The following is a 27,499-nucleotide window of genomic DNA, read 5'->3' as shown; positions in this document are numbered from 1 at the left end:
AAATGTTTAAAATTTATTAGCTGAATAAAGGCTTAAGTTTCTATTTACAATATTATAATTATATACGATTTGTAAAAATAAAACTAATTTAAGTAGCTACCCTTAATACTTAAACTATAAGAAATTGTGTAAAGCTATTAAGATAACTATGCAAAGCATTATTTATAATCGAATATGTTGTCGAGACATAATAATAAAGAGATTTCGTACACAAAATGAACACTATAATATAAAAATACATTAAATATGTACGATTAAATTTCTCTAAACATGGCACTACAGAAAGAGAACTAAATTAAATGAAAATACATATAATATTCTTACATTTTACTATTGCGATCCAGAATCTGATTACATAATACATCGTAAGCAATAGTTTTGACTCTGCTGAGCACCAATTTAACATATTACGATTTTCGTTTGTAAAGGCGAATGAGCCCAATGAGTTGGACGAGTAGATCTTGATCGTAAGCCGAAGCCGAGCACACTAAGAATAATTAAATTAAGTTTTTAATTTGAGCATGTAAAAAGCTTCAACCATATTAAGAAATTATTGCAATAATAAAAAAATATATAATGATCAGTTTAATAAAAACTACGGCAAAAACTTCCACCTGTCGAAAGTAATTCTGATAGTTGTATAACTGATCTAATGAAAAAACTAGAGATAGTAAATAAATATATTATTGAGTCAATCTGTATAGACGTCGCGCTTCGCTTCAGATCAAAAAGATACAACACGTTTGCCTTATGTAAATACATATACTCGATGTATATGAGATGCGAGATGGTCTAAATTCTGTTTCATCGCATTTATCAAATGATTTTCAAATTTAAATATTATTGTGATTTAATTTGCACTATAGTATAATGTATTTCACTATAGTATATTGGTAAAACAAAAACACAGTTTGTGGTACCTTACACTCAACCCATTCATTTTACAAGTACAGTACGATATATTTAAAGACACTATTTAATAAAAAAAAGGACATATGCATACACATTTCATTAGTACCTATATATTACAATTTGTTTGATTTTTAACGCCATTTTTTTGTTGAATAATTCATACAGACAGTTTTATGGCTTACATATCTGTATCCGTCCATTTTTAATATAATAATACATTTTATGCAGAATGAGAATATACATATATATATAACTAAGTTATTGTCTGTATTTGGAATGCTTTTGCCTTTCCCTCAATGAGAAAATGTTTAAAAAATTAAACATTTTATTATTTGAAAAATAAATAAAGGTTGTTTAAAAAGAACTCAAAATACTAATTGATAATTTTGAAGATTTATTTCTAGCTTATCACTAATCTAATGCGTAAATGTATTTACACGCAGTTATATGAAGTATTCGGAGACAGTCTCATTAACTAATTTTATCTTACTCATACTCAGCGCCAGCCTCACCATCCGGTCGCAGCGACCGAGATCAAGATTTCCGCGCCCCCTTACTTCCTATTATTAGCTAACATTCTGCCCTCAGCTCACGGGCAAAATGAGTAAGTATTCTTAGTCGAGTAGAGGGTATTCCTCATAATAAGATCATAAAACAAATAAACAAATAGAAAATTCACTTTCGGAGGGCGACGAGAGAGAGAGAAGCAGTAATCAGTAGCTACCCACATTAGGTCGGTGGTTTATAATTTTTCAATCGCTAACTTAATTGCGGTAGCATATTTAATTTATAGCCGATCGAGTCAAAGACGGATAAGAGTATTCCAAGAATCAATAAATTTCACAGAAATGCATCGAACAATATACCCATGCGCAATGTCTATGGCCGCGGCCTACACGATGATCTCGCGGATGACGCGGCGCGCGCGCGAGTTGGGCGTGGAGTAGCCGGACTCCAGCGACTCGTCGTAGCTCAGCGACAGGTGCGGCGGCTTGTCCTCGCCCGCCGCGTCGTCGCCCGCGTAGCCGTCCGGCAGCCCGCTCACCTCGTGGTACGGGGACTCTGCGGGCACACGGGACGGTGAGCATACGTGTGCGTGGCTTACTTATATGTTACCTTTTTTATTGGTCTCCTCTTGAAATTAATATATCTATGTCTCAGCTGGGCGTTGGTAGTCCAGTCAATCTATGTATGTCATAATTATGTAGATTAAATTACGTACCGATATGTTGGTCCATGCGTTTCTTGGGCTTGTGAACGGAGGCGTAGGGATCAGAGCAGTAGTCCTGTCTCGAGGGGTTTTGAGAGTTACGTAGTCCATAATCCGGTGCAGGTAGTTGTGTGCCGTGGGGCAGAGGGGGGTAGGAAGCGTAGTCGTCGATTGTTCCGTAGCCGCCATGTGCGATGGGATCATATCTATATCGTATTAGTTATTAATATTAAATGACCACATTATTCCACATTTATAACAAAAAACGATCGATCTCCTTTACATCTTTCGAGCACCCGTGTAAACTTACCCATAGTTGCTCTGTCGGTCGATCATCTGGTGGGGAGACATTCCAGGTGGATTGTTAGCCGCGGCCATTTTCATTTGCCACAACGAGTCCTGCGAGTTGACGCTGCCTCCGTTGTTGCTGTTAGCGTAGCTATTTTCAATGTACCCCATATTCACCCCTATAATAAATTTCGTTTTAGGAATTGTGTTCTTGCGTAAATTATTGCACGACTCTTCATGCAAACAGACTTTTACTGTACACTTTTTAGTGTTACCCTCTACGCTGTCACTACTGGTTAGTCCTTTGTGCGTGCATGAGAAGAAATTTTAATCGTTAATTATTTTAAATTCGATCAGGTTTGAATTGACATGCACAGGTTATTTTTTTAATTTAAATTATAATTAGTAATTATTTAACAAAACATTATGAAACATTCAATTTGTATCTTGTATTGTTTTTAATATCGTTGATCGTTTAATGTTCATCAATAACCCTCTTCAGTTTTTTGGACTATAAGGATAGTTAAAGCTAGAAAAATAATAACTTGTTTACTTACAATCTGTATTCGTCATGTTTTGTCCAGGATGTGTTTGCGTGTGGGGAGCGATGTGGTATCCATAGCCTCCTTGAGTCGCATACACAGTGTTCTTGGAGTCGTCCATCGTGAGTGGTATGTCCATAGAATTTTCGAGGGCCTTATTTTCCATACCGGTGCTAGGATAATAAGGTGGCGGTGCTTGATTCTGAGGCGAACCCATCGGTGATCGCATGGAATCCATTTCGTAGTCTTTTGACGTTTCTTTCTTATTTTCATTGCGTTTGCAGCGACAAAATATAACCAAGAGACTCAAACACAGCAGGAAAACGAGACTCGAGATTATTATTGCGACAAGTGTAGACGTTGTCAATGTTATTGCTTCTTCTGCGAACGATGTACCAACTGTAAAAAATACAATTTATAAATTAGTCCAGATTGCCTTAAATATTTAAATTATGTGTATTCGGCGAAGTCGATTAATTCTATCCTATCTAAATGCTTAGCTCGGTAGTCATGATTATTCAATGATGATGTAATGATATCGTCCTGGCTGACTTCGGCGACAGCGGCCAAACATAAGACATATTATAACGCACAAGTGTGTGTGTATCCTTCACTCTCATAATCCGATGGGTAGGCAAATCTGATACGACCGGAAAGAGTTTAGGCGCAGGATCAAAACTGACCCAGGGAAATTTCTGTACAAGCCTAATCTAATGTATCTAATAAAGCTATCAGCACTAGCACATTTTGGTTTCATAAATGGTCACCATAAATATTGGCATCCGAAAAGCGGCTCGTAATAATCATCAAATCTTTTTTCCGTGCAGTTTATATACTCCGCCATTAAAAATAAACGAGTCAATGTCACGTGAACGACGACGGTGTTTCACATAAGGAAAAGAACGAGACTTGATTTTTTTAAAGCGATAACCGACACGACCGGAACAAGTAAAGAATAGTCACTCTGCGCGTCGACGTTGTCGCTGCACACGTTCTGGTTGTTCTGCAGGCAGAGCTTGAGGCGCAGGCGCAGGTCGGCGTCGTAGGCGGGCTCGGCGCCGCCGCGCGCGCGCTTGGGCGCGGGCAGGTCCAGCCGCTTCTCCTGCAGCGCCGCGCCCGCCGCCGGCGGCGACAGCGGCATCGTGTCCACCACCTGCCCACCGGCATATCATTACAGCGACAGCTTTACGAATTAGGTAGGCGGACGGGCAAGTGGGCCACCCGTGATGGTGAGTCAGAAATTTTAATCATTTCTTACGTCTTACTTAGTTTTCGTGTATTGGTCGAGGTTTTTGTGTATTTTAATTATTACAAAAATATAAAAATACTTTAATGTAATATTCATCTTTACTATTATAATACAATCGAAAATTAAAAAAAAAAAACAAAATTTGTGTTGTCGGAAGCGCAGTCATTTACTTTAAAAAATAATTGCAACGATTGTTATTTAATGTGTTGCCTATATCAATATTGTATTCGTTGTATTAAACTCATTTGAAAATGATTATTCAAATTTGATATTAGTACATTCGGCAATCTTACTTTGGTAATATCACATGTATTTTCAATCAATGGAGTTATATTTACCTGCCATCCATCCGAGCCCATTAGTTTCTCAATAACCCCGACAAGTGGCAGGCAGGTCGCTGCTACGGTGAAGCGAATCATTCTCGTACTGGGATTATAGTTAACTGTATCTGGAGGTATTATCCTATCCACCTTCGTCGTCACCGAAATTTCATTAGAATAATTACTCTGTCCTTTCGTGTTAACCGCCTTAACCTGATAATCGTAAATAATTAAATTAAACAAACATTTAAAAAAATATATCACAATCAGTAAGAACAGTAAAGTTTTACCTTGAACTCATAGGTCACTTGCTGGTAGCATTAATAATAAAAATTTTGGTTAATTTTTTAAGAAATTTATTAATAACATGCAATAACAGTGTAAATTATATATGATAATTAGATAATAAAATAATAGGCAAATACCAGCATAGTGTGTTTTAATAATACAATTTAGATATATTGCAGTTGCTTACCTTGAAATAGTAAGAATTGTGCTGGTCGAGATGAGTCACGTTGCATGGATTAGACCGACCGCAATCGTATTCTTTCCAATCGAAGGCATCAGTTTGTTTCGCGCTGCAATGTTCCCCATTGGCTGAGTTACGTACTCGGCGGTACCAGACAAAATATTTTGTGCTCGTCAGCCCTCCATTAAAACCCTCCTCCCACTTTAATGTGACATAGGTCGCATCAACTTTCTGACTGGCTAAATTTTTTGGTGGCTCCGGGGCGCCTTTGGGTTGTAAGCGAATTTGGGGACTAATATTTCCCAATGAATTTTTCACTTTACAATAATAATCACCGTAATCTCGAGCCCTTACGCTTCGAATCATCAGCACGCTTAAATAAGAGTCGTTTTCGTCTGTTGTCGTGATGATCTCATAATGGCCGTCAGATGTTATCTGCAGAGGCGCAGGAGTCGCTCCGTAGAACCATTGAAACTCAGGCTTAGGGTAAGCTTGTACCCGACATGATATTTCAGCATTTTCCATCAAATCGTAGGCGACTTTCTTTTGCTGTTTGACAGATATCGGTTCGTCTGTAATTTAATAACAAATTAAAAATTATTAAAAACATCGAGAACACAAAATATGTTAATTAGTTTAACAATGTACTGACAGAATATACTATCTAAAATATATCATCTAGAATATACAGTTTTAGTTCATATCCTATACGATATATATGAACTAAAACAATAATATATCGACAATTTGTGTTCAATAACAACATTTGTATAAACTTCGCTGATCACTGCTGCTACTTTATCGTCTATACAGTGATTTAATTTATGCTTCACAATTAAGAATAATATATTTAGTTGACGGTAATTAAACATACTATTATATTACACCTATTAAAAACAATGGGATTATTACAGTATTTGAAGCCGGAAAAAACAATGAACAACACTGAATTACTTTTTGTTATAACAATATTTTAGTCAACTTTAGCTTCAGAATGTGGGTCAAATCTTGAAATTCAATATTGAATACTGGTTAGACTCACACCATTGAGTTGAAATTTTGAACATTCTATTGTAGCTGGTAAGAACTCAATCTATTATTTATATTATTTCGTTTTATTATATAGATTAAATAAAAGTTTGTTATAGAAAAACAGTGGCTCGGCTACTTACGTTCAATTCGTAACTGCATAGAGGAATCGACTTTCTTTACTTCATTTTCAAAAGAGCAGGAATATACGCCTCGATCAGCAGGCAGTAAATCATCACCATTCGGTCTCGCTCTTCCGTGGAACCAGAGAACACTTTGTATGTTAAACACGGCGTTTCTGCTCTTATTGATCTCCGTTTTAACTTCATACAGATTAGCGTCCGGGCGTATTTCGGAATTATCTTTGTACCACTTCACATTAGGTAAAGGCTTGCCGAGTACAACACAGGTCAAAGAGAAGTTTCTTTCGCCAGAATTTTTAATCATGTGCGGCTGCAATTTAGATTGAAACCGAGGAGGCTGATGTACTTCTAGGTTAACGGTAGCGAGTTCGCTGTGTCCGAGTTCATTAGTAGCCTGGCAATGATACACTCCCTCGCTACCGAGGTGTGCACTCGGTATTACGTACTTATTCCCGGTGGCGAGAACCGACGGCTTTAAGTCACCAACTTCCATTTCGATTTCACGGAACCAGCGATACTGGGGCACGGGCCAGCCGGGAGGTTTCGCACTGCACGTTAAAGTCACTCCCATGCCTTCCTGCGCTACAGGATTGTCGGGACTTATATACGACTGACCAGGTTTATGTCTCACGAGTACAGCTACGGATGCACTGCCCGCTCGTTCTACTTTATTACCGGTGCTTGTCGAAACTACATTTACAGCACGACAGACGTAAGTTCCCGCCATATCAGCGTTTACTCTGGTGAGTAATAAAATATTTCCTTTTTGACGAAAATCATTTCGACCCTCCATAGTCCATTCTATTGAAATGGGTTCAGGGTTTGATGATACTTCACACTTAATTTCGACGTTCCCGCCTTCTTCTGCTTCATAAGTTTTAGAATCCACAACTACATTAGGGGGATAGAGAACGTCCAAGTATATTTCGTTCTCGCCGGGATGGCCGAGCCCGTTGTCGGCGCTACAGATATATTTACCCGCGTCCTGTACCGTCACTCTTTGAATCATATGGTTGAATGAATTTGAAATATATTTTCCCTCCCTCGTCCATCTAACACCGCTCACTTTAGGTTTCGCGTCCACTTTGCAAACCATGTTTGCAGTTCCATCTACTTCGACTCGTAGGGGATTTTCAGGGCCGATTTCAACTCGTGGAAAATCTGCGCAAAATATTACATATTAAAAATAAGTAAATTAAGTCTAATTAAAATTAATCCTAAACTTGGTGGAGGGCATTGTGCAAGCCCGTCTGGGTAGCATCCACTCATATATTCTACTGCCAAACAGCAATACTTAGTATTGTATTTCATTTGCCAGTCTGCCTACCTAATACAATAAAATAAAAAATTGAAAAATAATATTGGTTTTGAGATTAAATTAAAATTTTCAGGCATTAGGAACAAACATCATGTATTAGATAACTAAATAACTTAAATTCCAAAACCGGCATCGTTTAACGTTTAAACGTAAACACACAATGTTTTGTATAGATAGCTTGAATAGAAAACGGACGCAATGGTTTTCTAAATACGCAGTTCAAAGCACTGTTTACAGTAAGTGTCAGAATTAGAACGGACAGCGTAATATAGCTGGTTCGTGTTTTTCATTTAGGTTATCTTATTACAAATATTACCGACATCTGGCAGTTATTACAGGTTAGATAAATAGGAAGCCCGGAATTGCATGAGATCAATGTTTACATCAACATAAAACGAACTGTAATAGGCATATTTTTAAACGGCATCAGAACACGTGTAACTGACATGAATACTCACTTGATCCATCCTCTGTACAGATTTGTTTCAAAGACATATTACATAGTTAATGTATATAGACGTAAACGAATATAATAATGCGAAAGTAATAACCGTTGACATTCGGTGAAAATTTGTATGAAGCAAAATTGATCATAAGGAAGGACATAGGCTTCTTATACGCGAAAAAAAAAACACTTAAAAATGTTTACTATTATATATACTTATTATGTCTAATTATGTAATATATGATATATATATTAAAATAATGATTGCGTATTTATGTCTTTTTATTCCTTTATGCATCATTCGATCATTGAATCTAGTTTGTCTTAAAAGATAAGTTTTAAAAAACTAAATACAGAATTAAATATTTAATAACATTAAAATTAATTTGTACAATTCATATGAAAGTTAATGTAATCGAGAATGTATTCCATTTTTTTTTTAATAAAATTTATTTTTATAATACGAGCCGGTTTCGCCTGAGCTCTGTCCGTCCCTTTCCTTTTTTGGCCAACAGGAGTATATTCGACCTCGGCAGGTGAAACATTGTACTTGAAGCGAATGGAAAGACCTATAACGTGTTTACACTTTGCCTTGAGACTAGTCATTATTTATACAATGTACAATACTATTTACTAAGGAACTCCTAGAACTCGTTAGTTCTTTGTATTTTATTCTAGACCATCGTTTGTTTTATCAGAGTACCTTATATTTATGAGTACAACTTTAGAGTGATATATTTTTATTAAAAGCTTTTTTTATAAGTCAAAAATTAAACCGGAAAGATTTCACTTAAACAAAAAGCAGACTCATCTACACTGTTTCTGAATTCTAGGTTTCAGCATGAATATGAAGAAAGCTCTAAAAGCTCGTATTTCTCGAAGCCCCTTGGCTTTCTTTAAGGAATCTCTTTATAGGATATTTGCTTTTCTCGCAGCATACGGAGCATAAACAAAACTCCTCATTTCATAGCGCAGAGTTCTACTTTAAGTGAAAAAGACTTTTACACTTATGAACGGTCAGAATGAAAATGGTTACTTAAAATTTACGTTTCGTCCGGAGAGAAATATAAAACTGTAAATATATAATATAATTATACTATAAGTCTGAGAGTCGATTTTATGATCAGTGAAAGTAAAAAATATTTAGACCAAGTTTTTGTTACTTCTGTGGTCTTGTAAAAAAAAACATGACTTGATCGGGCACATTTGTAAGTTGATGCATACTGCTATAGCAGAAACCTTCACGTAAATATCAAAACAACTATACACAGTTTTATATATAAATCAGTATAAATATATGACTAGTTTACGACCGCTTGCGACACAAAGAAACATTCATAAAATACATAAATAGCTATAATTATAAAAAGAACTGACTGACTGACTTTCATGGTAATGTCCATGAAAGTCAAATCGATAAAAAAAATTGATGTAAAAAGAAAATCATCCCATCAAGCATCAATCATTTCTCTTTAGTATTTTTATCTAAATCCAAGACGTTGCAAAATGACTTTTTTTAATCTCAATAAGAGAAAGTAACGTTTACTTTAAAAGGTATTTTTATAATGTCGCGAGCTCAACTATACGATCAAATCGATTTACTGTGTTATAATACAATTCAACTCGCGAGTGACTACTTACTTTTGAAAGTCAGACGTGATGGTTTATTACTTTTAATTACTTATCACTACATAAATTACATCTATATCTAGCATATTTGTTACCTTTAAAGTGACATCATAAATAGTAAAAGTATATGTATAAAAAATTTGATGTCGGTATATCCGTTTGAATAGACTGAATAACTGATTGAACTCACCAGCATAAAAACTGCCACATACTTGATTTTTATTGAAGAAGGTTTTTATACTAACCATTGTTAACCGTAAAAAATGTACAAATCTTTGTACTGAAAATTTGTATGAAGGGGCTGTTTCTGAATCGCGCTAGCGTTTTATTTCGCCTCAATATATATAGGGTCTGGGCAGTAAAAATATAAATTGAGAAAAACATTGTTATATTGCAATAACCACGTAGCGGTAATAAGTGTCAACCAAAACTACCGAAGTGGTTTTTTGAACAATGTGTGTATAACCACTTTGAATGCCGCTAAGAAATAGTACGGTATATCAAATGCTATATTGTCCAATCGATTGCCTTGACTGGCGTTTGCCAATAAAACATAAGTAGCTAATCATTTAAACGATTTATGAAGTAACAATCGAATAAGCATTAAATTACTCGATCGATTCAATCAAATCGAAACAATAAACACGTATCTTTGATTGTTTAGATAACTACTCGTATGTATTGGCTGTTATGTTGGCAGTTCCAAGTAGTGTCTTCAGCGTAAACAAAGAGAAAAACATTGGGAGTCGATTTCATAACTGTGGAGAAATCTGCACGGTTATGAAAGATAAGAATGTATTTGTAAATTTTCTTTTAACGTTTATCGTTATGTGTTTGATTTATTATTTTTGCTATTATATAATAATGAATTAAAGATAAATAAAAATATATTATTACACTAACTACTTAACATTATTAAATTGTGTGTACTTTGGAATTAAACCCATCAAAATAAAATAAGTCGTTTATAGTAGATGTAATATTTAATATCTCGGAATTGAACTCTAGTGTATTAAACATTAGCTACGCGCCCGGCTTCACACAAGTACAATATGGGTCTAACAACAAAACTTAAATTGACGCCCAAAATTTTAAAAATCGTTGATGTGTCTAAAGTTGAAATTCTCAGTTTTTCTCTAAGATAATAGGCACGTATAAGCCTTCCTTATGCATCATTCTGCTCTTTGATGAAAACCGCATTAAAATCTGTTGCATAGTTTAAAAGTGTACAAAAGGCAGGAAGCTGTAGACATTTAATACTTCACAGAATTAAATTTCTAGCCATCTCTAATCATATGAACAATATTGCAGGAAAACATATTAATGTATCAACACAAATACAGTTAGCTACAACACACTTTAAAATTATTTAATTTAGCATTGTCGCATTGACTAATACTGATTTTACGTCCGAAGAAAATAAGTCAAGAGAAGTCTCTTTCCAAGTGAGAAACTAGCACATACATATTTGTAGTTTAGATAAAACAGATGTAGAAATGCAATATACCTTTTCTCCCTTCCCAATAAACGTTGTATTGTACAGCTGATGAGAGAAAGAGACAAGTAGCTGTGTAACTATTCAACCGCTACAGGTTTAAGTAACGCCGTGTGTACAAATACAACTGACGTCCTGTTTATTTATTGTTATAACGTTCTATGAAAACGAAGGCTTACAACGGACAAAGGAAACTTATTTCAAAAATATAATATATATCCCTAGCTGCATAGTGGCCATATTAGTTCTATTTACAAAATCTAGACTTTTTGCTATTTCAAAAGAAGCTCCAACTTCGATCCAACTTTAAATGAGTCACTACTCATAACACAATAAAACATTTTTGGATACATTATTTAATTATATTATTTTATTTCATTATATTTCGTTGATGTATTGTCTAGTTCGAAAGCGGCCTTTCTAAAATGGAGTTGCATAACTCAACAAGGTTGGTTGCCGTAAGTATGCATTCCCGTATTTGTTTTTGAGCCGTGTCATATTTTTCGTTTATATACCGATATATTTGCTAGTAAATAGTTGCCTGTTCCTAGTTAAACTTCGTAGTTATAATTAATGGATTAAATCAATGTATTCCTAGATTTTTTATTAATTTTTTAGTCGTGACAAAAATGTAATTGATTATTCCAAGTAATCGCATTACCTAATCAATTATGAATGGTTAATACTCTCTATTATTCATCGTATTTTTATAAATAAACTAAAATGAATTATTGTATGACGTAGTACATACTTTAACAATAAAGTAATATTTTACATAAGTATATGTGAGATTGATTGCAGATAATTAATAATTGAATAATAAGATGTAATGAACGAGTGTCGTGAATGAATGTATGCATGATGATTAAATTTAAAAACTTACTTAACCTGAATATATTGTAAGACGAATAAAGAATAAAAGGAAGCTATAGTTTCACTTCTGACACTACATATATTTTACTTTATACATATAATTGTGTATAAATAATTTTTTATATAGTCACTATTTTTAATTCTTATTTGTATATAGTTAAGGACTTAATGTTAATAATTCTTATGTTACTCGTATGTTGTGAACAGGCAAACGAACCACACGACGATGTTTCACGACGTGATCACCTCTAAAATTTTACCTATACCATTGGCACTGTCGCTGCGATAATATTATCTCTGTGCCTGTAATAACACTCTTATTTGCTCTCACTTGCTCTCTAAACCGAAACATAAAATTCAAAGAATTGACGGAATGACTGATGCAGTCCAGTCATTATATACAAAAAAAATGGCCGACAAATGCAAATAAACCGAGAAGGCAAATTTTTTGGATATATGTACACATTAAAAGTAGGGCTTAGAAAATTTAACTTGAATTGTCGAGATTTATATTGTTACTTACAGTTGACGCTGAGATCCACCGTTGCTTCCAACTGCTGTCCCTCACGCATGGCGCGATTCTTCACGTCGCACCGGAAAGTTGCTCCGTCGTCTTCACGGCTTGGCTCGAGCGTGAGTACGGCCACGGTGGGCTCCACACGAGTTTTGCCGACTATCATTTCGGCTTCCAACGCACGGATAGAGCCGTCGCGATACCACCTACACAAATAATTTGTATAATATAAACAATTATTGTTCGTATACATACTAAATAATAATAAAATAAAAATTAGAATTGTAAGCAAAACTCTAAAATCAGCTTCTACATTAAATTGGTGTAGTTGACACGAAATCTTGAGTCGACGCTTACAGAAAATATTATATTATAAAATAGGATTATTTTTGTCTTAACTGTATTTTTTATGCAAAATATACTTAATATATACTTCGGCCTCTAAACCTCTATGAGATTAGCTTTAGCTACTTATACTGGGTGGGATAATTCTGTGCAGCGAGAAATGACAGATGATACCAATTCATTTAAACAAATGGCCGAAACATGACTAATTTACGAGTTCTTATTAATATTCTAGTGGTGAACATTTTATAGAATAAGTCTTTCAGTATCCATAAGAGTTAAAAATATAGCTTTTGTATTATTTTGATTTTATAACATTGTTTTAATATAAATAGTATTCTATTTTGAAGTTATATTTTTGTAAACGAAAATTTTAATAAAATATTAATATTGTATCGTTGCACCACTCACTCGCTCAAATAAACTGTTTTTTTCTAATTTATACCTTTATTAAAAATCTTAGTTGTAACACACGCATTTGTACAATTAGCTTATTATTCTCTTGAGCATTTTATTATAAACATATTTTAACTAATTTCAGTGTGATAGTTAAAATGAATATTGTAAATGTTGCCATGTATAATAACCACGAGAAATCAATCGCCATATCCCACATCAGCGCAATCGAAGTAGCGGACGTAGTAACTCATTGCGCGACATTTATTTAGATTATTTCCGTTTATGTTATGAGTAAACGTCGCTTTCAACGAGTATTTCTAATTTTAAGCGTATAGAATATATAATATTATCCGTATTATGTAATCCTATCATTAGTGACTTTTATATATTAGTCCCATTTAAGCCTCTAATTGCCCTTCATGTCTTAACTTTGGATTTTTGTTTTGATCAAATATTACCCTTTCCGAGTGCAATAAAAGAATGCAGAATAAAAAATAAAAAAAACAGTACAAAAATAAATTAAAATAGTCAAGTGGTCCAGTAGATCATATTTTCGTTCTCACATTCACTAGCTTATGTTTTTTATATTTGCAATAATTTAAATGAAACTTACTTTATAATTGGACTAGGAGAACCTCCGACACTTGAACACGTCAGGTTAAGCTGTCTGCCTTCCTGTGCTTGAGCCTGTGGTCCAGTGTTCAGCACTGGAGGTTGTGGTTGAGTGAGTACCACGAGGTTGTATCCCTGCGAGTGCATTGTGCGTCCCGACCCACCGGCTTTCACTCGACACTCGAACTGTCCGTTGTCCCGTTCATACGTTACGTTTGTTATCTTCAAATCGAATCGTCCTTCTGACGGTGCGTACATTATCCTGTTAAAATAATATCTTGTTAAAACATAGCCATTAAAGAAGTTATAATGTATCACATATATTGTAGGTACTTTTTGTACAAATATAATCTGAAAATTATTAAATAAATCAGTAGAAAATTTATTAGATAAATATAATAAAGGTTTAGGTATTACTATTATTTTTTGTTATTAAGTTTTTTCAGTGATGGTGGTTACACACGAAAGTAATATACAAATCGTTATTAACGTGAGCTTAAATCTATCAATTAACCAAATGGGCGAAACAATTGAAAATCTAAATTTAAACTTTTTAAAACTGCTATACTCGAAATCAATTAAATATAATTAAAAAATGAGTCATTTTGAAATTCGTACATTTATATAGTTTTAGAGCTTAAATTATATTTCGAAATACATTCCTGCTGAAAAAGCTTAAAACTTTACTGTTTTTCTGGCTTACTCCGTTTGTTTTACTAATTATATTACGAATAAAAATAACACTATTTTATAGTGTATTAATGCGCAAATGCTTTTATGACACATTTTTATTAAATGTAATAAATAGCTCATCCAGATTTTGCAACTATCATAAGAGTAATGAGTAAGCATGTCTAACTAATTTTACCTTTTGATATGATATATATATAATGATTTTTGTTTGCATATTCTCAAAGTAAAAAAGAAACATCCACCACAGCCAAGTAATTGTTACATTAAGAATTTAGAATTCGGATCAGAACCGTGATTTGAATGAAGACTATGTCCGGCAGAGACGAATGCGCTCTTAAGGTATTGAGATTTGAATGAAATTTAAATAAAAAAAAAACAAAGACTAACTCCATTACGCTGAATATAAATTAAAAATTATCATGCAAGGAGCGGACGATGCGCGAGCGACGACCGGTATTTCAAGCCACCGACTTACTCGGTAACGCAGGACTGCTGCCTGTCAACAGTACGCCTCGAAACAAACTAATGTGCGAACATACTTTTTTTGTTATTCTATTTTCGACTTTAATATTATAGACTTAAACTTCAATACCTTCCAAACTGTTTCTTACCGGTATAGAATTATTTAGCGTACTATATGTATGTGTTTACCTACTGAAATAAAGTTAAATTACAATTAAATTCTTTTGTGAACCAGCAACTAATATGTGTTGTAAAATATACGTAATTATATCCCCATTTACTAATAACTGTTACCAGGAATTAATGTCACTTATATTATATTGTATAGTTATCTATAAAACGAACTTCTATTGCAGAAACGCATTGGGGTTAGTGATGAGTGATGACCCAATGAAGCAATGTATAAAATCGTTCTAGGAAACTGTAACGGTTGTAGCCTCCCGCCTCTCGCATCTCGCCTACTACTTGGTGGTGTACCTACTACCTACTTGGTTGTCTTCTAATACAATTTGTCGAGTTAATGCTTGTAAAACAAAGGTTATTATTGATGTGAAAGTAGAGTTACTTCGTAATTTTTTATTTCTCCGAAAATGAGATACAATTTCTATATAGTACATGTTGATAACGTCTTTTTATATTTATTACAGAAAAGCGGGCAGGAACACCGATTACAGATATCGGCACCGTAAGAGATATAAAGTATTCCTTACACGGTCAAAACGTTACGAAGGAATTCAACACTTGATCACAGCAATACAAAATGTTTGCCGTTAAAATAACATATGCGCACATGTAACAGTAAACTTCGGCGACCATTCTCAACGAGGACTAGCCAACTGCACAGAAAATACGACACTGTATATGTGCATGTGCACGCACAGCTGCGATGTGATGGCAATTCGACATGACCTAAAAGTTCAGGCGCTAAGCCATCGGGATTATATACTTTTCAAATCAGGGGAATACAAGCAATACGCAATTTCCAAACTCATGACTGCTGAATATAGGTCTATAACTCGTCGTTAGAAACTAATTGAGATTCCATTATTTTTATAACTCTAAAAAACACTGAAAGGAGAAGGGGTGGAGACGAATATATCTTCTAAGGCAAAATAAAAAAATATATGATGAAAAAATAAATTTGACGATATGGCTACAAGAAGAGCATATCGATGATTTTAAGGGAAAAAAAAATACCTTTAGAAAAGTTTTTATCCCATCTGCCAAAATATTAAAATTTTGGGTGATCGTATTGGAATGGAAAAATAGTTCCGTTATTTAACTTTATTTATCACCGTTCTATTTAATCTCAGTCTTTTAGTCACTTTTCACAGTTTCGTATATTGTGAAATGATAAACAAAACCTTTTTAAATTTTTATAAACCTTTTTAAAAACATACATAACAAGGAATATAGATAGATGACGATGTGTTAAAAAAAATAATAATGAAATAATTTGTACTATTTTAGGGCATTAAAATACAATAAGTGTAATTTCTATCAACACCATAAATATGTAAACATGAAAAATATTAACTATTTATTTCAAATGATATATTAATTGTGAAACGAACAAATACAGCAATTAATAAAGAGTCTTTTTACATAAATACATTAAAAATAAAATTTTACTAAAATGAAGAAAAATAAGCAACCTACCTCTTATTTTGAAACAAAATGTAACTTAACACAGAGCTAAATAAAAAAATATAATGCTACGACTTACTGGTAGTTAGTTTCTAAGGGAACGTCGCCGATGGCAACGTTATCGAGGTCGTTAAAGGTGTTCCGCACCCAGTAGTAGGTAATTGACTCTCTAGGTATTGGATCCAGCGCGAACCGACACTGCATTGTGATATCTTCGCCTTCACGCGCATCATATTGGTCATTCTCGCTCAACACGTACTGAAAAACTGAAATAAAAATAAAAACACTTATTAGATACAGAAACAAACTTAAAATATAACTAGAATCGAAAGAGAGTTGAGCATTAAATCAAAAAAGGTAGTTTTATTCTTTTAGTCTATTTTAAAAGAAATTTAATTATATTACATATAGAAGATTTTTTATGCGTATTATAATGAACCGATATTGTTTTGTTTATATTATAATAACTTAAAATTCCTATTGGCCATAGACAAAGTTATTGGTTTTGTTTGTTGTTTAACATTTATTAAAGTTAATTCATAAAGTTAGCTTACAAATCAAATGATGTATCTGATCGATCGACCTGACCTGAAGAGTACGAGGCATGTATACCGTTAATGCACAAAGTAGGTAATTAGGTACTTAGATAGACTTCATCGTTTTACGATTTCATATCCTATATACTATAATAATATGGTAGTCAATGTCGCCGAGTTTGTTTACAAATCTTTTTTTATTCACTACTAGCTATTTACTATGACCTTGGTTTTCTACTTATTCATTCGACAATTACAACATCAACTGACAAACGTTTTAAGTGTTGTTCTCTCCAGCTTTTCACGCTTTTGTGGGTAACATAATAAGAAAAATCTTCGGTACCAACTTTTAAAATCTTACTCGGCGCAAATCAATGTTGTTACAGAGCCAAGTGATAACTTGAAAGTGAAGTTTTATTGCCTTTGCTGGTTACTGGAAAGCTATCTCAGAAATCAATCTCTGTTCAACAAAGAAATGCGGGTAACATTTTTGCTACAATTCTACGCGCTTATAATTATTTAGTAAGGAAACTGAATATATTTAATATTGTTTAAATGTAAATAAATACGTGGAGTTCAATCAATCTCATCATCGTTTCACATTATTAGTATATAATCCTGACTTTTAAAAGGACTAGCATATTATATAGCTAACCAAGATTATAATACGTTATAAGATATATATATATATTACACGACATTATTTAGTTTGGGTGTAATTAAACAACATAGTCTTTACACGTAAAGAAACAATTCAGTTTTTTTAATAAACAAATGAATATTATAAATTTTAATGAAAATCCAGAGAGACGTAACCCAACCGACGCAACGGTTATTAGCGCCAGCTCAGCGGTTCATTGACCGCTAGGTCTCGTGCGCAGGCTGCCGTGAAGAAAACAGGCAAGTAGGGACACCGACTATTTTTAAGAAAAATAACAAACTTTCCTTAAATAGGCAAAACGAACCAATTTAAATAAAGTTTATTTTGATAATAGTTTTAGTTCATTTATATACTAAACTATACTATAAAAGTTACATTTTTGAAGTTATTTTGAAGTACCATATATGTATCATATTTTTTCATCCAGTTATTGTCGTTCGATTCAAATCAAATAATATTAGAAGTTCACGTGCTATATAATATTATAGACATAGATACATAAAAAACCAAAGCAAATAAACGAAAAATATGTTTTCATTATTAAAACTGTGAATTATATTCTTCAGAAAGAAAAAAAATATAACCCATTTAAAATACGGTTGGTAGCCCTACTGGCAGGAGACTACAAAACTACGCCCGCGCATGTTCTTAAAAGATAGATATTATTTATTTAAGAAATGCTCTGAATTATTATTTTTATTCGTCGAATAGACAATATATTCTAAAAAATTTTAAAAAGCTTTGAATTTTATAAAACGGATTAAACTTTAGGATATTATAAGAATTTCTATATAGAACCTAGGTGATCACTAAGGGAGGATTTTTCAAATTTAATCTCCTAAGGGGGTTATATAGATTTGTAGCGAAATTTATCAATACTGTCATTAGAGCCATTATTTTTAGAAAATTATCTAAGCGGGTGAAATTTTGAACGTAAGTTTGTATGGGATCTCGCAATTTTTGAGAATAAAAAATATGTAAATACATATTCTAGCAAAAAAACAGCCGTTAATGCGTTTTTAAAATTCATCACCCATGAGTGTGAAATTAGGGATGAGGATTTGCATGGAAGTTTGCCAATTTTATGTGAGAAATATGAAAATCAATATCTGGATTTCAGTTTAAGAGTAAAAGATGTATTTCTAAATCTATATAAAATTCTCATCGGGTACATGACTAGTGTTGTTATAAAAAAACAACATCAAATAGCTACAATTGCCCTGATCCTCGCTGTATAAATGAAATGTCAATATAATCACATATTTTTAGAGCTTTTGCATGGAAGGCAAGGCTAATTTGTTATAGTATAATGTACAAGAACATGAAGTACACACTTCTCACGTCAATATATTTAACACAATATAGGTCTTATGTTTTTAGTGCCTTGACTATCTACGCCTACAAATTATAATTTCTAACAAACATTTTTAATGTAGTAAAAATGTTAGTAAGTTATTTTTTTTTTTGTAGTTTTACCCTAAATCTTCACGAACAGTAAAGCAATTAAAATGATTATTATTATTTTTGTTATTAGCCTTACGTAATATTTATCTGCTAAATCAATTTCTATTTGAAATATATATACAGAATATAACTGTAAGGAAAGTTAGCGCATGTTTCTAGCTCATATTTAAGATAACCTACATTTTTTAAAGTGGCATCAATGAACATATAGAATATTGAAACACATCTCTAATAATCTCTAATAAATAATCGAATAGAAAATTTAAACCAAACCAAGACATAACTTGTCTCCCTTTATTAACAATAAGTGAGCCAGTGGACTTACAGACAGGTCAGGTAAAAGCGATATAAAATCTTAAATCCAGGGTATTAAGACGCATTGATTGATGGTGACTAGTGTATTGCATTTCCAAAAAGTCAATTAAGTTCAGTTCAGGCTGAAATGTTCTTTTTTTATATAAGTATAAAAAAAAATTATTGACAGCAATTTCAGCGCGACCCTATATACTGTATTTATATCAAAGCCTTAAACGCACAGATTTAATTTCCAATAATATCTTGATTTTTTCAATCTTCCCTCTCATACTAATGCGTCTTTGTTCTTGGTTAACACTCGCTCACACGTGTTCTGGGTTGACAATGAAGAAGGCAGCGACCGTTACAAGTGGTACCACGAGCACGTAGCGTGGCGAGAGCGTGGGAGCATGCGGGAACCCTCACAATGTATCGGATTGTAACTTAGTACTCGCTGTACATTGTTAAAAGTACTCTATCAGTCCCACTTAGCAGGGGCTGAAAATGTAGAATAACATTTTCCTTTTATTACTTTGACCCGTAATTGGCATTGCTCAAACATGAAGAAAAGCACATTCAATGTTATCATAGCTAAAGGAGTGTAAATAACTCGAAGATAAGAACATAGTTGACACTAAAAGTAGGAGTCATTTTAAATCATTAGTCTACAATATTAATTTAGTGCCCTTTAAATCTTACGCCGTGTAGACTGTTTCATTTGCGTCAGTCTAAAATAATTGTTTAACCGACATTACAATAATTATCAGTTATATAAATTTAAAAAGGTACTTTCTATGTAGGTTGTACAGTATATTTTTCATAACGACTGTAAACGACATACGCGAATCGTATGCAAAATTTTATTGGAACATGTACATCACATACAGCTGTTCATCACGCGATCCAGAAACAAAGATAAACCCAAACTTCCTGATTTATAAAATTAAAAAATTGCTAATATTATAAAGAGTATTAGCGGTAAGTTTCTTTGTTTGGTTGTTTATTGTTCGCTCAAAAACTACTATCTACAACTGTTGATATGGTATACTGTTATATGATATATCTTTCACATTGTACACATTTCATATTGTAAAAATTACACCTTGCAATTTAAACCAATCGGTTCAGAGGTAACATATTTAAATAAACGAGTGAGAAGAAGTATATAGTATGGACAGATACATCGCTTGGATTTGGTGATAATTGCACTATAATAGTAATAATAGTTACTTATTACTATTTAAAGTACATATCTCATGGTAAAATGCTAATTTTGCCTGTGCGAAGTCTTATGACATCTATATAATGAATGAAATAGGTACAGACAAAAAAATCAAATGAATGTATAGCCTCAACTTGGGCTGAAATACAAGTTTAACCCAATAACGTACAGCTGTTATTTTGTCTGATTTTTGTATGTATGCATGTTATAACATGTAACATAATAAAAATATATCAAAATCAATTAAGCCGTGTCTGAGATTATTTTTATAATTTTCCTAAACTTTTAGCATCTCTGTATTTATACAGCACCATAGGGTATATACCCTATATATCAAAGTGGCAATTAAATATTCGTCAGGAGCAATTTCACAATGCTCTTGCCCTCTGTATCCATTTAAAACTGTATTTAGTATTGCTAATTTAATTTCAACCTGCATTGTTCTAGTTTGTTTCCTACTTTGCACTTAGAAGGTTTTAAAATCGTATCGATCATTTAATTTCACCACGCCAGTATTTTATTATGTTGTACCACTTATACTTATAATATTAATGATTGACTTCGAACCTGTTGTGAAACGGGAGTTGTTTTACTATACGGTTAATTTCGACTTCAGATCAAGCATTGTCATTATTAAAATATCGCTTAAGAATATTCACTCAATAAACAGTCTTTCAGTACAAAATTAATGAATTTTGGAACCTCGTTTAACTGTGTATATCTATACTAATATTACAAATTATACGAAAGTCTGCCTGTTTGTAACGCTTTTAAAGTCAAAACACTGAACCGAATTTGATAAAATTTGGTATGATGCAAGCTTGAACCCCCAGGTATAGACCATACTTTTTTATAACTAACACCAGATGACCAAACCTTAAAACGCAAGCGAAGTCGCGGCTGACAACTAGTATTTAATATATTTAGGCAGTCCATTTAGCCGCGACGATAAAAAATCCTCACTACTTAATTAGATGTTACAGTTTTAAGTGCGTTGTGAACCTTATATCCTTGTAACTTAAGCCGAATGATTTTCATAAACGAGACATGTGGTTGTCGAGAGGATCTTGGTTACACATGTTGATTCGAGTTTCAAAATTTTACTTCGTCCAGACAGGCAGAAAGACAGGCGTTCACCACGCCTTACGCCGTTTTATAAAGTTTGATGACTGACGAAGCCGGGAAAATCGACTAGTAGTAAAATAGGGATTTTACCTTTTTATCCCGTCCTAATTATATTTGAACAATGAGATATACTCGTATTATTTCACCAACCAATATATTAGCTCTTTAGCGTAAATATTAGCGCGTTACGGGTATAGTTAATAACACTTGACCTAACCCATCTATTATCTGAAATCTGGCGAATTATATTTAAAAAAAAACTGTTACACATAATTTGTGTGGAATCGGATAAAACAAGAACAAATAGTGTTCATATGAATATTATTAGTTATATTGGCTTTTTTGGAAATCATAAGACATCTTGCGGAATTGTCAGACACTTATGACACTCTTGGTTTAACAATAGTTAAAATACCCCAGACCAGGTATGCCGTAAAATAAAATGTATTCAACGTATTGTCAAATAATTTTGTTACCTGCGAAACGAAAATGAATAGTCACAGAGGAACATTATAATAGCAAAAGGATAGTAACTTTAAAATAGCTCAATATGAAACGTAGTTTACTCAATGCTGAGGTTTTTAAAAAGGTAAGAGAATATTCTTAAACTCACAACAAAGGTTATGAACGAACCATTACGAACGAAAAGAGGCTTATTTTTAGCCTTATTATATTCTGCAAGTACAATTTAAAAGAAATTTAAATGATTTACGCTGAATGCAGATTTGTTTAAAATATCGAACAAAACAAAGAAGACTAATCTCATTAATTAAGTTTATTTTATCTTAATATAAAACATTGCATGTATTATTCGGTTAATATATTAAATATTATCGGTTTACTAGTGCTTCAGATACAACAAACTCCTGTTTTGCAACTATTCATATTTAAAAGTAAGTTGTTTTATGAAACCACGTCGGGATTGTGTATGTAACCTGAGTGCCCTGCCACCGCAGTAGCACAATCAGTGAGGTCAAATGGGGATTATTCTTTCCATTATAGGTAGCCCAAAATATTATGTAAGAGTTCATTGTCAAGTTATTTATTACAAATTATGTCAAATTATAAATTATTTTATATATACATATAAGTAGTTTCATACCAATTATATATGGTACTAAGTACTTGAATTAGTTTGTCAATTAAATAAAAATCCTAACCCATTGAATTAAAAAAGTAACACGTAATTAATATTTTAATTTTTATTTTTACAGCTATTTTCCTATTTAATTAACATATTGAAACCATCACATATAAGTTGTTTTTTTTTGGAATTTTACGGACATTGTGTTAGTTATGATTCAATTTATTATGTATTATATATATTTAAACTAATTGTTACTTTTTTAATGTATGATTTAGTAACTATTGTATCTAAATTAGTTAATTAGAGCATGCTTTTCAATGGGTACAAAAAGCACCCAAAATGTTTAGTAATAAACCAATTATGCTCATTTAGGGCGTTAAACGCAATTGCGTAAGCAATGTCGTAAGCTCTCAGATACAAAAATATTAATTTATTAGGCTCGACTAGATTTCGTTTTATATATATTACTAAAAAATAATAATAAGATAACCAAACAAATATTATTATTATTATATTTTTTAGAGTTCCAATAAAGGAAACAAAGGAACGAAGGATCTTACGTTACGTAAGACTAACTAAGACTAAGACCACTTCGTTGTCAGTCTATCTGTTTGTTCGTCAAGATTATATCACTTATATCACTCATATATACACCGTAAATTTTTCTAAAACCACATCAGTGTCTGTCTGTCTGGTGGTAAGTACAGTGCGCGAGTCCGAATCGCGCTTACCCAGATCTTTTTCTTATATCTACTTTCTGGTACTGATTATAGATTTTTCGTAGATACTGTAATTTTTTGTAAAAAAAAAATATATCTGACATTAATATTACTAGCATTCGACATTTCAGTTATATCTTAACTAACTCAACCTGTTAAAACTACATCAATCATTTATTATTGATGTACCTACTTGGTAGGTAAGTCCATGGTCGCGCGGCTTTAATCAGGTAGGTACATAATTATATAAAATGTCAATTTAAAATGAAAAAATGTAGTCTTGAAATAGATAAAAGTTGTTATCGTAAATATAATTGAAATTAAACTGGATTTGTGTAATTAACTATATAAATCCAGTTTCAAATATTAATAATGTATGTTGCATTTGTATCATGTAGCCAGAATAAGAAAAAAAATCTGATTGTAATAAATACTATAGAGGGTAAATTTTTGAGTTCCTAAGAGGTAAAATCTGCGTTTTTTTTTTTTGAAGGAATATGTGTGTAATTTGGCGATGATATCAATTTATTACGTTTTGCAAATTCAAAGTACGAAAGATAAAAATTAATTTAATACGACCTGTAGCTTCATAATAAACAATTGATTATGTTTTGTTTGGTAATTTAATCCAGCATTAATTTAAATAAAGCATATTAATTGATAAAGTAGAACAACTAAAACCTGAACCAATATTTCCTCTTACTATTGGACAAGAGTATAAGTATAATATAAATCTAAGAACACCAATAACGGCCCAAGCCATGACCGTCATATTGTTAATATTGAGTCTACATTAAATCGCAATTCTGAATTTCTCAGCGAAACCTGAGACGGTATAGTCGGGAGAAAGAAAACGAGGACGCAATTTAAAAAAAACTCTATTATTATTATTATTATACTGGTACAATTTTTCGACTATTGACGAAAAAGATATTTTTAATTTTGGAAGACTTTTTTTATTCACTTGAATATTTGTTCGATTTATTGCTCTTCCATCTTTATGGGTGCACGCATAGCACCGGCCATTTTACCTGCTACGCCGGTTTCCCGTCCCCTTCACCTTAATTCTAATCATCTATCTCTTTCTCACAACCAGCTTATTTATACTGCTTGATTTTTATCCCGTTCGCGCGTATTTACCGACCCCGTCAGCGCGTCTTTGGATCATTTAGATGGATTATTATCAAGAATTGTATACAATTATTTAATTCTTAGACATATTCTTGTTCCAAAAAAACCCGATTAAAATATGACATCAATTCCACAATGTGTTTTATATAAAAAAGGCTGGTCACTGTATTCTACCACAAACCGAATTTATAGATATATATTAAGAAACGACAAACTTGATTTCAAATAATAACATTCTAGTTACATTTTGTTTATCATGTTGGAATTCGTTTAGAATCGATTTAGGTATAAGTCGTTAAATTGAACTTATCGCAAAAATAAATATATGTAAATCTTACTCATTATAAACGTTTTAAATACCTTATAGTGTGAATCATTATAACTACATCCGACTTTCAAACTTTCAAAAACCGACCTTCGTTATTTCTCGTTCATGCGTGACGCAAACAAAATATTTTTTGCAAAATTAATACCCATTCACGCCATATAAATTATAAAATCTAAGACACTATATTGATACTTCTATAAAATATTTTTGAGGACATACCTATTGTATATCTTTTAATAGTTAAACTTACTTAAACATGTTAATTTTCGGGTGCGTTTCTTGCAGCTTTAATTTTTTCATTATTATTAATCAATAATATTCTGATTCTGATTCAGAATATTATTAAAGTTTTAATTAATGTATAAGTAAAATACAATAAATCTATTGTACTCAAAACATAAAGCAACAAAAGGTATAAAAGCGTTTACTATAAATATAAAATTACAATAGGCCTTCTTATCACTAAAAGAACGATTTCTTTCCAGATCTTTGAATAAAAGAGGAAATTGAATAAGACAGTTTCGAAGTTTTATACACTTCGGAACTTACTGTGTACAAGTCAACTTCAATGAAAACTCCTTAAACGAAATAAACAAATACTTAAAATTTACATACAACCAGATGGCAACATATTTTGTACTTGCTTTACAGCACTAAAAAAAAAATTCGATACACGTACGTACGTTCAAAAATAGAATGTTTAGTATATTTTAAGTAAACTGATAATTAATTTGAATCTTTTAAAAATAGTATTCGTACACCCTAAAACCCGGATGTGCGTGACATCGAAGAGCATTGAGAACGCCACATGTGGGCTGAATTAAAGCCCTCTTCTACACATGGCGAGTTTTCAACATGACACAAAAAATCTCGGAAAGATCGTTTGTGCTCAGTCATGTTTTTATACTCTATAGTCTAATGAGGAAATATTTTTTTAAATGAATAATAAAAGCACAGTGTTCGATATCTAATTATTTGTAATATCCTTTTTCTTGACAGTGGTTTTAATTTACTTTTATACCGAGTTCATTGAAGCTTGTCATCGTAATATTTAATAACTTATAGAAGTAACGATTTTCCTAGCTGTAGGCCGTTAGTAGTCAAGTAATATGCACATCGCAGTACGTGTTTCAATAGCCGCGCATGGAGTCGTACAAATACTGCTATCCTATTTAGCCAGTGTGACATTCATCTAAGCTAAGCCGTAGATTGTGACACTTTTATAATAAGAATAACGTCCAGCTTTCAAACGGTTTAACTTACTACGCACGAAACATTCTTCTTCGCTGGTTATATCGACGGATATGCACCTGTCTCAATAATAATTTTGTGTTCCTTCATTCGGTAGTTCACTTATGTACCACTAATATTAATTAATACTATTAAAACTGTACTTTTGTAACTCTTATAATAACATTATTAACTAGAATTCAAGAAATTAATTTAGTTCCATATATTTTACGACTTTATAAAGGCAAACCATACATTTCACAATCTAAAAATAGATATGTACTATATTTTAGTACAGCCTATTCCATTCCAAGAATTAATAAAGATTAACAAACTTAAGATTCACGGTTCACGTATTCCATGCAATTCGCCGATAGCTAACCTATATTGCATACTAAAAATTAATATATCTTAATTTATAATACAACGCTATTCCACCTAACGCCTTAAACCCTTTTTATTTTACTTCCAAAGTTCCGATAACAGCTTAGACGAAGTTAAAAACGCCATTTTATCGCAAATCCGTATCTAATACCATAGATAATTCAAGCTCTCGACCAATGATATCATGCGATTCGATGTCAAATGTTGTTTATTTGGCTTTTGTCCTCTTGGGGTTGGAATAGGCTATAGTTTTAAAGATTATCGTATATCAGTAATATTTTGAAATGTAGTTTTTTTTACAAGAAATAACGTTATTATCAATAGTCATTGTGTTTCGCACTCTGTTCGATACGCCCAGCTGCTGCTTCGATTCAGCCCTGATCTTCTCCGTATAAACCTAAATAACGTCTACTAGCGACGACTAAGGCAAGCATCGCTTGTGATCTTAGTTCACTTGATCTGTAGTTTTAAGTTCTTGTGCCATTTATACCTAATTTTACGACGTTTTCCGTCCGCTACACCACAGACTCCCTTCAAGACGTTTCAAAGTTAATGTTGAAATAAAAATGTAACTACGTTGCGTAATGATTGCGGTATAAGTCGATTTCTAGTAACTTGACTATGTGTTCAATGTTGTTTTGACTTAATATGAATAAAATCGATAAGTTTTTGCTTATAATCAAACTGTAAATAGTATGATGGCCAGTATTATAGTTAATAAGTC

At 32.6% G+C, this 27,499-nt stretch overlaps 2 protein-coding genes across 3 annotated transcripts in view; one reads left to right on the top strand and one right to left on the bottom strand.

Annotated features, from left to right (window-relative positions):
- LOC113404860 (hemicentin-2-like) overlaps positions 1-27,499 on the bottom strand; it is a 31,893-nt gene continuing 4,394 nt past the window's right edge. Inside the window, exons 2-12 of one of the 2 annotated variants that reach the window (XM_064216141.1) lie at positions 16,674-16,860; positions 13,794-14,054; positions 12,446-12,642; positions 6,163-7,323; positions 4,997-5,562; positions 4,540-4,734; positions 3,916-4,105; positions 2,968-3,351; positions 2,433-2,589; positions 2,135-2,328; positions 1-1,974 (exon numbers count right to left, since the gene is read on the bottom strand). In XM_064216141.1, the coding sequence (XP_064072211.1) occupies positions 1,805-1,974; positions 2,135-2,328; positions 2,433-2,589; positions 2,968-3,351; positions 3,916-4,105; positions 4,540-4,734; positions 4,997-5,562; positions 6,163-7,323; positions 12,446-12,642; positions 13,794-14,054; positions 16,674-16,860 (3,662 nt within the window). In that variant the 3' untranslated portion in view covers positions 1-1,804. Of the gene's footprint in view, positions 1,975-2,134; positions 2,329-2,432; positions 2,713-2,967; positions 3,352-3,915; positions 4,106-4,539; positions 4,735-4,996; positions 5,563-6,162; positions 7,324-12,445; positions 12,643-13,793; positions 14,055-16,673; positions 16,861-27,499 lie in introns of those variants that run through there. The other variant, XM_064216142.1, reaches the window with a different exon arrangement.
- The window catches only part of LOC113391500 (juvenile hormone esterase-like), a 30,351-nt gene continuing 23,866 nt past the window's right edge, over positions 21,015-27,499 (top strand). The window contains exon 1 of the mRNA XM_064216143.1: positions 21,015-21,018. The gene's annotated coding sequence lies outside the window, so the exon portion shown is untranslated. The remainder of the gene's footprint in view (positions 21,019-27,499) is intronic.

This window comes from Vanessa tameamea, chromosome 10 (assembly GCF_037043105.1).
Source record: "Vanessa tameamea isolate UH-Manoa-2023 chromosome 10, ilVanTame1 primary haplotype, whole genome shotgun sequence".
In the NCBI taxonomy this organism is placed as follows: domain Eukaryota; kingdom Metazoa; phylum Arthropoda; class Insecta; order Lepidoptera; family Nymphalidae; genus Vanessa; species Vanessa tameamea.
Note: the sequence above shows the minus strand (reverse complement) of the source record. Positions and strands in the feature narration are given on the sequence as shown.